At 42.5% G+C, this 12,848-nt stretch overlaps 1 protein-coding gene across 4 annotated transcripts in view; it reads right to left on the bottom strand.

Annotated features, from left to right (window-relative positions):
* Positions 1–12,848, bottom strand: part of CDH4 (cadherin 4) — a 415,068-nt gene that overhangs the window by 136,112 nt on the left and 266,108 nt on the right. For all 4 annotated transcript variants that reach the window (XM_021416332.1, XM_021416335.1, XM_021416333.1 and 1 more), the window contains one exon: positions 9,849–10,025. In XM_021416332.1, coding sequence (XP_021272007.1) covers positions 9,849–10,025 — 177 coding nt within the window. The remainder of the gene's footprint in view (positions 1–9,848; positions 10,026–12,848) is intronic.

Here is a 12,848-nt window from a genome sequence, read left to right as displayed (position 1 = left end):
GCTTATAACTGAAGTCATAGAGGCTTGGTCCAGGTTTCCAAAACCTGACTCCTGAAGTAGAATTGCTGAGGTAAAGCTTTGCATGGAGTAGCCCCGCTCATGTGGTTTGCTGTGATGCAGTTGAACATTCCACGTGACTTTATTTCCTACTATACAGAATCATAGAATCATTAAGGTTGGAAAAGACCACTGAGATCATAGAATCCTTAGAGTTGGAAGGGACCTTTAAAGGTTATCAAGTTCAACTCCCCTGCAGTGAATCGGGACAAAGATCCCCAAGTCCAGCCCACCATATCCACTGACTATGTCCCTCAGTGGGACATCTTCACAGCTCCTGAACAGCTCCAGGGACAATGATCCCACAACCTCCATACATACAATCTGCATTTGTAATGCTGTAAAGTGATGAAAAGCACAGCAATGACAGCAGAGCAGCAAAGTCCTTGGCAGCAAGTGAGGATTTGCTCAAACACAACAGCTGTGGACACAGAAACAAAGGAAAGAAGCACCTTACCTTCAGAAGGCCTCAGATAGAGAGGGATCTCCAGGGAGATACCCTTGCCTCCACTGCCAACCCTTAAATGAGGTCTGGGAAGGGGGAATCCTGCCATTGCATGCACCTGAGCTCCCCTGCATTGGCCCTGCCTTCCCACCAGGTGCTCAATCACTGGTTCAAGCCATGTCTTAGCATTTCCACTACAATATTATATATAAAACTTTGGTCAGAGCAACCTTGCTCTCCTGCTGGGCCTCCTCTATCCGAGCCCTGCACATTCACCCATCTTGAAGCCCCTTCCTAGCATGTCTTCCCCTCCCCACTCAATGGAGCACAAACAGCCCCAGCTCTTCCTGGAGATTCTTTCCTTCTAGACACCTACTGTGTGGGTTAGCCAAAGCCAGGCTCACCTGTGTCCTCTGTAAACCCGCTACACTTGTGGCCAGTCCTGTCCCTCTGCAATGCTGTGCTCAATCTGAAAAGCAAGCGCAAGAGCTTTCAGAGGATGCATGAGTTCCTGGAGGTTCACAGGACTAAGAGAAATTAATCTCTCTTTAACCAGTACCAACAATACGAAACCAAGGTCTACTGGCTGGCTTTTCAGGGCAGGCTCCTGGCTTGGTGTCTGTCAGACAAAATGGAATATGCTTGAAGGGAATATGCAAAGGCTTGGATGTGTATACAGCTGGAAGCACGATCTGTGCACTTGCAGAGAAATGTAAATAACATCAGAATTGTAAGGAAAACCATAAGCGTGGCCAGAGGTTGGTACCGCATGATGCTAAACAACTGGTCTTAATCCAGTGAGGCACTGCTCACGTCCTTGGCTTTCAGTCACTAAATAGATTCAGAAGAGCCACTGGAACTATGCAAAGGCTCAAATCTAGGCACGTACTTAAAATCTCCGCTGAACATTGGCCAAAATGTTCAATACCATCTGCAGATACCCAAACTGCCTTGGGCAAAATGTTTCCCTTAATATAATCCAAGGTTTTGTTTGTTTGTTTTAAGTTGTCTAACTGTTTGGATAGGAGGAAAATGTCCTTTAAATTAAGGAAATTGGCAACAAATATGAATCTTATTAAAATATGGTAATTATTAAAATATGGTAAGAGCTATGGAAAATACAAATAGCAAAGAGATGAGGCTTTTAACAAAATTACGGTAAACTGCTGCACATCCACTCTTTGCTGCCCCCCAGCATAGCCATGGCTGATGCCTCTCATCAGTCTGCATTAGACGCAGCTGAATAAGATGGTGACACCTTTCTGTCTGAAAATCTCAGCAGTTATAAATAAAACAATTAACTGCAGCAGTGAGAGCTTAAAATTAGCTCCAGAGTAAATTCTCTAAAATCTTCAAAGCTGCCATCTGAAATTCCAGGGTGCTGAATTTAATTCTTTGGAGGTGCAGACTAGCAGGAACATATGCAGTAGTAAGGGAAGAAAAAGTGTGCATGTCTTTTTTGCTTCCTATCTCATTCCAGCTTAATACAGTGAATTTCAGCTACAGCCTAGCTGTCAAGGTTATATCTGCACCCCTACTCTGCAAATCCAAACTCACGCCCACACAGCCCCGCTATGTCTTTGGGACTCCATTTCAATTCATCAAGGAAGCCAAGTCCCACAGTAACCTATTACTAATGTGGGTGACGAGTGTTAAATAATGAACTGTTGCAGAAAAGAGGCAGATTGCGAGTTCTTTGTTCATGTCTTAGCTTTTTCTTCATTATTATTATTTTTCTTTGGAAAAGGCACGAGGAAAAAAACAAATCTTCTTTTTAGCAAATTAACCCACTGTTTTTACAGCATACCCAGTCTTTACAGATTTTCAATAGCTTTCATGCGCTGGGCGTATTAGCTCTGACTACGCCTTCCTAGCTTTGCCTCTACACTAATGACAGCCATACCGAGCGGCTATTACAGTTATCTCACTTTCCGTAGAGGATGGGGATGCAACAATATGCTGCAATATGCACAGTGGGGGATTACAGCTAAATACACTTTGGAGTATTGACGAACTCTTTTGCAGTATGCCTGGGATGGCAGTTCAAGGCGAAGGGTACTTATCTTTCTGTGCCTTCTGCACTTCCTATGTTTTCTGTTCCTGAGGTGAACTCGAAGCAGGAGCTAAAAGGTAAGGGATGGGTCAGAGTAGTGGTGAAGATCTGCCCCTATATGGAAAAATACCTAAGCAAAGACTGTATGGATCTAACTTACACGTTTTATTATTTATTAAAAGTAACAGTTGGCGTTATGGCCACGAGTAGCTATTAAGATATCCCTCTCTGCTGCATCCTGGAGGTCGGAAATGACTGCCTAACAGGTTAACATGTTGCATGCGAGGTCAGACCAGAGGTCTGTTACCTGGATACCCTCTCTGTTTGACTGACTGTGCCCAAATTTTTACTGTCCTTTACTCTCCATAACATCTCTGATTTTTATGCTTGCAAATGTAGGAGGTAACGTTGCCTTTGCTTTCAAGGAACACATGTAGGCACCAAGCTGAACAGGATCTGTACCAACATTAGGTAATCATCTATATATGAGTCCAAGCTTTAGGACACAAAGTGCCAAGCACAAGCACTGATCCTGTAATGATGGTACCTGGATCCTGACTTGATTTTAATCCACACTATAAATAATCAAACAAAAAATACCACCCCAGGACTATGCTTAAATCTGGAATCTTATCAATGAATCTTGACACTTCTGAAATTTTATGCTGACACTTCTGGATCTGAATGGAAGCAGAGTCTCATTGCTGCCAACGGCTTCAGAGAATCTCAGGTTTTATGTTGTGTGGAAATTAAAAATCTGTTGGCTTTTTTTTTCATGCCATTGGGACTGTATTTCCAAATAACTTCCACATCATATGGCATTTTAATATTTAGTGGGTTTTTTTATGATATACTGGGGCTTTTTCCCGTTCATGTTACTATTCCCAAAGACCTTTGGAAAATGGCAAAATCTCAGAGCAATATTTTTAGCTCAGCTGGGCAATGGGACTTCCTTGATATTTGTCTGCAAAGTGTCAATCACCTTAAAATCCCAAACTCACTTTTGACAGCTCTCCTTGAGTAAGTAACAAGGCTGAGCTGGCAAAATGAAATTCTTCAGTAAAATACCGACAAATTCAGAACCACAAGGCACCAAACTCCCCCTCAGCCTGGATTTGAATGCATAAATAAATAAGGTTCTTGCATTTACTTCTGCTAGAAGATTGTATTATTCCATTCTGCAATTATGGAAAAATGCAGAGCAGAGGCAAGATTTACGGTCGGAGTTTTTGCTGCAAGACTTATGTCAGTAGAAAGGCATTTGTGCTCTTGGGAATCAAAGTTAGATTCACCCATTTGTGGCAGGTGTTTTAAGCACTCAGCCTAACAATCTACCCACGCATGGCACTACAGCAATTCAACGACTAAATTAAATCTCTGAATATTAAATTAATGATGGAAATCTAAAATATTAATATATTCTAATTGAATATTCTCCGATAAATTATCTAGGCATTCTCAGCAATTTGATTTTACTTTCATTTCTTAAGGAACTTTCAGCTGCATAAATACAGCTATTAAAGCAATTCAAAAAGGGAACATTTTCTGCTCAGACAAGAGAACTCTAAACACAAAGAATCTAAAAATTTCTTTCATATGATTGATTAAATCATAGAGCCCAAGACAGCTGAATCATTAAATGACTGCTTTCCTTCAGTCCCTCTGGCTTTAGCAAGGACAATATAAATTCCCCATGGGTCTGAATACAAGGAAATACAATATGTATAATTACAGTATAGGCTTGAATGCTGTTGTAAGAGATTTTCAAATGGAGCATTTATGCTGTAGCTGCACTTTTCAATCCACAATGCTGTGTGTGCGTGTGCATGTAAAGCCCATAAAGCACCGGGCATCTGCTTTCTCCGACCTAGATTCCCAAATGGAATACACTGGTTTAGCCTCACCAGGATTGGCAGAGATGCACAAATTTACATCAGGATCTGGCTTGGTATTGCTGTGAAATGATGGGAGAGTTAAGAATGACATCCAGTCTTCACACACCAGGGAGAATGCAAACAAAGGAATGTAGTCTGAAGAAAATACATAGCGTGGTTTGTATTTACGAACCAGCTCTAAGCTGCCTACTTATAAGGCATTTCAAAAGAAGTGTCAAGAGAGCATTTCTCTTTCTCTCCCTTCATCCAGAGTGTGCTGATCCTGCCCTGGTGATGCACACACACAGACAGCAGATCCATACCAGAGCTGAGACTGCAGCACCACCTGCTCATGCGTCATGAAACCTTTTCCTGCTAATATTTCGCTGTTTGGTTTCAGGCTGCTTTGTGAAAGCTTCAACCACCTTTCAAAGAAAGGCGGTGGTTCTGCAGAACAACAGTCTGCATGATGCCCCATGTCTCTACCCCTGGCTTGCTCCTTCTCATTGCTGCCACAGTGCAGTTGAAAGCATCTAATTTCCAAATTTCAGCTGGTGTGACACTCACAGGGATTCTGAAGATGAGATGTACAGAGTGCCAGAATCATGGTGGGTTTTTCTTGTTGTTTGTGGGTAGAGAGGCGAAAGAAACACCTGTTCCCACGAAGAAGGAAGATCTAGGCCTATTCGTAATCAAAGCTGTCCACGCGTCTCTCAGGAAAAGTGAGGTCTGATGTCCTTTGGGAAGCATTTGCGAGGCCTTTTCTCAACAAACCTTCTCTCACCACAGACAGATGCCATCTGTCTTGCAGCTGGGAGTTAATGGATTCTGAACTGCCAATTTCACAGCAGTAAGCAACGTGGTTGATAGAGGAGGCATGAGGGATTTCCTACAATAAAACTATTTAAAACAGAGCAAAGGTGCATGCTGAAATATCTGCGATGAGCAAAAGAAACAGCAATATTGAGGGCTGACAGTCTGTGCCAGCTGGGATTTCTCAGCTCAGTGTATACTTTGAGTGCACCACCAGCACCAGGATTTTAGACTTCTGGAGAACGGTCTCACTTCATCTATTCCTTGTGCCAGGACAGGCTATGGCCCCCAAACAGGCTGTGCAGCTCCTGACTGTGCTATGAACTCTTCTCATATGGAATATCCAATTTGGCCATATAGCTTAACATGAGCTAAATCCATTCACGAGTCCACTCTGGGATTTTCTGGCACTTCTGAAAGAACTCTCTGCTCCATTAACATGCACTGTGCTGTATGAAACGCAACCAATCAATGACACCACTGCCAAGAAACAATGCAAAAGTCCTCAGGTATATTATATTCCAACTTTCCAAAGCACTTCAGGACTTCCTGATTAAATTTAGATAAGATGCATCCTTCCCTCTTGTTCCCTGTTATACACATTAGATTGTTTCTAGTATTCTTGTGCCTGAGATTACCAACGCTGGATAGGAGCGAGCATGCTGTGCTTGTAGCATGCAATCAAGGCAGTTTGTAAGAGCACCAAGATCCTGTCTCGGTCATCTGCAGTGGATTTTCATGCTGGCATAATGAGAATGAACAAGTTGTTTATAGCAAGAGATCTCAGGGGCAAAATTCGCATTTTTCAGTTCCAAGTTTAATATATGCAAGCTGGGAAAATTAGGGCCAGTGCAGATCAAGCTGGAAACAGGCAGCTCCCAAGAGCTCTAGAAAGTCTCTGGAGGTGAAGACGGAAGTCTGGAGCACTTGTGAGTACTGTTCACTGGCTGATGGAGGAGTCTGCCATCTAAGCTTACCACGACCAAAGGCTGTTCCTCCACAGCACTCTGTATCTTGCAGATGAATGGCTTTCATACTGTGCGATGGGCAAAGACTTTGGGCTGTAAAACTACCTGAATATTTCCACCAGAAGAAGCTAGAGACTTGCACGTAGCCCCCAAACTGAGATACTTCTTGCAGTTAAAAAAAAAAGAGGATGAAATACAGGATTAGCTAATAGATAATTAGATAATAGATAATTAAGAATTAGCTACACATGTGGCTAAAAAGAGCATGAGTCAGTGAGAAAATGAAGGGTACTCAGCAAAGAAGCGTCTATTAAGTATTTTATCTTAGTTGATCAGTGTGCTGTATGAGTCATTTGCTCCGGGAAGGAGGGGGATTTCATATTGTTTTTGTATTTTTAATAGGCATTCTTACGGACCTCATGGTTATAATAATGAGAGTACCTGACAATTAGTAATGAAATTATCCTCACTACAGTAAAATATTTCACAACATGTAAAATGTTATTCCTAATACAAAGGTGGAAGTTAGGTACGAGGAAATTAAACCCATGATCTTCATAAATGTTTGCAGAATAAATATGCAAATATCAATAAAATTTTTTCAGCTTTTTTTCAGCTTGAGGACAAAACCAGAATTTGCAAAACATTGCTACCACTAATAGAAAATTATTTTTACCTTATGCACATAAGATATTTATTTATACCCTCTGATGAATTGATCCATTATTGGTATCTACAAATAGAATTTTTTCAGCATTTGAAACTCAGAAATTCCTTTTTTTATATATACTATTTTTCTTAAACACATTTCCTAGTTAGTGTGGTTGATGCATATGAGCAGACACGGATGTTCCTTTGAAAGAAAAAAAATACCCTGTAATTAACAGAGGATTTTTTGGCAGAGATAATGTTGCGACTTATTTTTTCTTTCCGTTTTTTAAAACGATTTTCATTTAATGTATTTTATCATAATGAAATGCTTTAATGAGCACAGAATTACGTCTGATCCCAGCTGAACCAGATAGGGCTGCACTCCGAGGTGTGGAGCTCCCATCAAGCTGCATTCACCTTTGCTATGATTTAAACTTCATTCATGCACAGCCTTGCTAAAAATACTGACAAGTAACTAATCAACTTCCACAAAATGGAATTTTTACCTTCACAATAGGAAGCGAGAGTAGGAGGAAACCCGAAAGATTTGCCTATGCATTCCAAATTAGTGTGACCTACAAAAATGCAACCACCGGGTGGTACAATGAAAAGGCGCTTCTGGCAGGGCTTTCGTGTTTACATTTCATGCCATCTTCTTCTCCTTCCATGTAACCAGAACCACAGACATGATAATGGAAGGATGAGTTCTGTTAGCTATACCTGTAAAATGTAAATACAAGCAGGGCCCTCCAGAGCACACAAAGCCCAGCGTCCAGGAACTAGCATTAGGTTTGAACACTTTTATATAAACTAGCGGAGAAAACTGTGACAGACTTCTTTCCACACAAATCTGTGCTGTAACTTCACATGTGCGCTTCGAGCTCCAGTTTGTGAGCAGATGGACAAAAAAATATTCAGTGCCCAGTGAGCAAAAGCATGGGAAATCAGATCAAAACTGTTACCTAGATCTAGGAGACAGCAGAATGCTTCAGGGCAATCTGAAGATTATGTGGATGGAAATAACCAGATAGCACTGGTCTTGGAAATGTCGATTTGTTCTATTCTGGATAATTAAGGAGTAAAGCTTACCAGGGAAAGCTGTAACTCCTGCTAGGAATCACCCAACCTTCATGTTCAGGGGCCAGCAAATGGGCCAGTTGCTGCAGATGAGCAGAAACTCAAAGCAAGCCTGAAACATCAGGGGTTCTCACGCTTAATCAAGTTGCACCATTTGTACAAAGCTATGATCTTCCCTGTCATTACAATACTTTCTGCATGTCAGAAGCAAAGGAAAGCAGCACTTTTTAAATAATTTCTCTTTCCTATCCCATTCTTTATTTATTTTTCAGTATATCCACTAGCAGCTGTACTTAAAAACCACATTGGAATGTATTTCCGTGACAAACTGGGAGCCCTGCATTTCCAGCAGCTAGGTTATCTTTCCAAGGTTACTGATAGTTTAAGTGATGAATACCAATTCTCCTGTACCTATATAAAACTTAACATTTGTCACTCTCATTAATACTGGAGTACTGCATTCCTGAGGTCTCCTGTTTCATCCCCAGTACCGCAGAGATTTCAGTCCTTATAAACCAATACATTTGCCATGGTACAGTGGTGCCAAGTTGTCCTTTCACTGTCTAGTCAAAGCCACAAAGAAATCAGCAGGGAGTGTGGCAGGGCTTAAGTTCATTTTGCAAGGAGCCCTCTTATTTTTCACAGGAATGCAGGAATTAATCTAAATTATTAATCTGATTTATAAAGGTATTTTTGACACATTCAGTAACTCTCTTCAGACATTTCTTCAGCTTGTTAGGACAAAACTTTAATGGGTCACTTCACACTCAGCACGGCTGAACACAGAGATTCCTTGGCAGATTCCTTTCTATAGGACAGACACAGAAACATTTGCCACCTCATGCTTTTTCATTCCTTGTCATATTTCCCTAATTATACAAAGAAACGACACCAACAACTCAAGAGTGCCCATTACTCAGTGAATGGAGCACAAGCCCCTTCAGTCACTACAGGGGTCCTTGCAAAGTTCACCTGAACTTCTGAAGGACTCAGTCAGCTCCTTGTGCCCTCCCAGACGTTGGCTGTGCAGGAAACTATGAGCTGATCTGCGTGAAACAGACAACAACAACTCATTTGAATCCAGGCACTGTTTCAAGATGACGAGGTGAACTTCCTGAGAAGAGGTGCCAATTGCACACCACTGTTCTTCAAAATGAGGTCTGAAATTTTACAGTTGTCACAATTTTCTTCCAAGGGAACTGTTGAAAAACTCTGCCAGGAAATTCTTTTTTTTTTACATCCAATCTTTCTACCACTCCAAGAACTACAACTAGAGGAATATCAACGTGCAATTGTATTTGGCGAACACATATCAACAGCAGCAACATACAACCAAATACGTCTGCCAAAGCCCTTCTCCCCTTCTTTTCCTTTTTCTGTCATCCAGTAACCATCACAGAAAGCCACATGGGCAAACCTGATCTCAGCGATCGTCCTTGTAAAGAAAGAAGCCAGCAGCACGCAGAGGACGAAGGATCCATCTGCGGCGGCAGGCAGCCAGCCTCCTGCAGCCCTGCCACGCATCTGTGCTGGGCTCGGGGCGGGAGGGGAAGGACGTGGCACCCTGCGGCGCTGGGTGTCACCAAGCCCAGCTTTACACCTGCAGCCGTTTGCTGGATGACAGCGTGGGCAAAGTGCCATCTTGGCTGCAACGCCGGCGTCTCCCGGGGGACTGGCTGGAAGGAGGTGATTAGGCTGCTGTTCAGCCAGGGGAGGGAAATGGGGACAATTTGCTTCAGAAAACCAGTGCTTCAGCAGAGTGTTAAAGGGAACTTCTCCTGCACGAGGAAGAGCAGAGATCTTGTGCGTCAAGCCAGCCTTCCTGAGCTACGAACTTGGCCTGCACCTATGACTTCCCTCGACCCACTGCAAGATTACCATGATTGCTATCTCTACTTCTTTCAACTTACCCGAACCAGCTGCTGCGGAAAGGGGCCCCTTGAATTTTCCGGCACGTTGATGGGGGGGATGACCCAGTCTCGCTTCTGCCTCCGGAGGCCTTTCGCGCTCTGGTGCTGGCGCCAGGGGAGCAGGGTGTCACTCTGCTGCTGTGCCAGGTCCACGGGTCCGCTCTTCCTTCCCTTTGGCTGTTTTGGAAGCAAGAAAGCAAACCCAGTTAGCTTCTGCTTCGTTTCTTAGGACCTCTCCCAACAGCAGTGCTTCCCTGCTTGCAAATGGTCACATGGAACTGTGAAAATTATTGTTATTAACATGATATATTCCTGCATCACAAAGACACAATATGCTTTACTGTCAACTCAGCTGCCACTTCATTTTCACAGATATATGGAGCTGTCAGTCTCAAATCAAGATGCCTCCCAGAATATATCGTCTTCATTACACCAGCTGCAGGGAGCTTTAGCGGCACATTGGGGTAAAGAAGTTCCTGCAAATTTCTAATAAATGCAACCTACCAGAACATAGGAAAAAAAAGAAGAAAATTCCTTTATTATGTTATGGGTTCGGGTTTATAGTACGAAGTTACCCTGCTCATTGGTGTTAGCAGGGTTACAGCAACCTGCGGCCCGTGGTTCTGCAGGTGCATCTGCAAAATGGCCAAACCAAACACATCGGGACCAGAGGGAGAGTAGCTCCTTGGCTGCAAAGGTGAATGAGTTCAACTTAGTACTGCATGAGGAGTGACCTTTCTACCGGAGCTGGGCTTTGAATACAAATCTCAAATACATATCTCTCCATGTAGCCCGGGAAGTATCTCAGTCAAACAGTTGTCATGATTTGAGGTGCTTGTGAGTCATTCTTAATGATTTTTTTTTTAAACTATTGATTCTGCCCATGGCAAACTTTGGTGCTGGTCACCCTGACCTAAGGGAGGTTTGTTTCTTGTCACTGATTCCCAGCTTAGAAGGCCTCCATCCCATAACCCTGCTGGAATAAACATTCCCACTTTCTCACATGCCCATAAATTAGTGTGACTGACCCAACTTGGCTTCTGTCACTGTTTCCCTCCTTCCTCATCCCTTATGCCTTGGAAAGGTTCTTGACTGGGAACTCTTCAAGAAGCAGAAACCCTCCTACCAATCCTTACACCCCAAACCCAAGAACACCATAGAGCCCTCAGAAAAAACAGCAAAGTTTTTTTGAGGTCCTTGCAATTTTAAGCTACGTTAAGTTTTACTTTTACTCGAAACATACAAACTCAAACACCCCCCACATATTTGCGAGCAGTTATTTGTAGGCACTGACTTCAGCAAGAATCACTGCTTTGAAATTGTAGTTTGATGTAAGTCCACCTAGTAGCACATTCCAGTTCTCGACCTGGAAGCGCAACGAAGCGGGCAGCCACCTGAAAACTAACCACATCTACAGCTCAGTGGTGGCTGTGAAGCTGTGTGGCCCTTCTGGATGCTGCGAGCTGGACATCGCAGCGAGGAGGCCATTCTCACAGCTGGGCGGTGGCCCTGATTGCTGGTACCTGCAGAGCGCAAACAGCCGCTGGCTGCAGCTATTGGAGGCGTTTGTGCACAAATGCAGCTATCTTTACTGCAGGCCTTAGAAATGAGCCAGTTTGAGCAGAGCTGAGTTTTCACAGAGCAGACAAATGTAGTCTTTTTCAGTCACATACGTGGCCATGTTTCTCAAACTCTCTCTCATGCTAATTCATTCCACCAAGGTGACTGTTTTTTTATGTTTGCTCCAGCACTGTTCTGTACGCCTTCTCTAAGCATTGTCCCTAGGCTGCTATAAGATCACTGCACTACTGTTCAATATTTAGATGTTGTTCTAAAAATACTCACTTAAATGTGTAATGAACAAAGAAGGAGCAACACGCTCTGGCAGTGGGAGACTTTTTCAGAATATTCAGGATTTGATAGGGACCGTTGAACTCATCCCTCCTATGGGATGCAGTATGCTGTATCCAATAGTTTTCACCTAAAAAGGGCTTTATCACCAGAAAGGTATCTTTTCTGAATGTTGATGTTATCTCAAGAAGATACCCAGAAATGAATGTCAGTGTGAAATAGGACTACCAGACATGAGCTACAGAAAAGTGGATATCCTCCTCCTTTTAAATTGGTTTGTGATTCCCAAATGGGGATCCTTGGAGAGCAGGTATTTGGATCAGTTTATATAATTGGCAAGTGAGCATGGGGACAGATTATGAAAGGATGGTCAAATAATTTGTGCACTGCTGAGTTTACACAGTGGAATGAGTCTGAACTAAAGACAGACTTGAGAATTAACATGAATCCCAAAGCTCCGTGTATACTGAAATAATTAGTGTCAGCTCAGCAAAGCAGTACCAGCCTTTTTAGTCTTTATGAAATATTTGCTGGCAGGTGACTAGACAGTGACTAGCTTGCTTGTCACTCTTGATGATGTTTTCCTACATTAGAATAAATCATCGACATGACTCTGAATTTGGTATGTAGAATTTCAAAAGCGCCTTGCAACAACATTTTTTTTTTAAAACAACAGCTCTTTTTTATCTTCATTTGTTGACGATGCATTCTCATGACCTTAATTTCTCTGGTGTTTTTTAAATACGTTGTACATGTTTTCTGCTGTTTAAAAGCTGTGAGACAAATGCAGTAACAAAGTCTGGTGAGTACAAATGCCAGAACTATTTAGATCTCCAACTAAAACATCCAAGAGCATCTCTGGAATAACAGCAACAACTAACCACGAGCCCCACAGAACTCTCCTGTACTTCTCAGTTTGTGAGTACCTAACGTTCAACTCAAAAGCAGAATGTGACACCAAGTTAAATTAATTATAAAGTACAGCTTCAAATTCTGTTTCTGCTGAATACCAGTTTTTCACTGAGATAACAACTGCTGCCTCTCTCATGGCCTCACTGGCCATATGCTTTCCAGATTCTCAGGCAGAGATCTTCGAAAGATAAAATGCTCCTCTACCTTTTGTAGTGTCATCAGAACACAATCTGTCCA

This window comes from Numida meleagris, chromosome 19 (genome assembly GCF_002078875.1).
Source record: "Numida meleagris isolate 19003 breed g44 Domestic line chromosome 19, NumMel1.0, whole genome shotgun sequence".
Lineage (NCBI taxonomy): Eukaryota > Metazoa > Chordata > Aves > Galliformes > Numididae > Numida > Numida meleagris.
The sequence above is the reverse complement of the archived record's forward strand: the minus strand, read 5'-3'. Positions and strand labels throughout refer to the sequence as shown.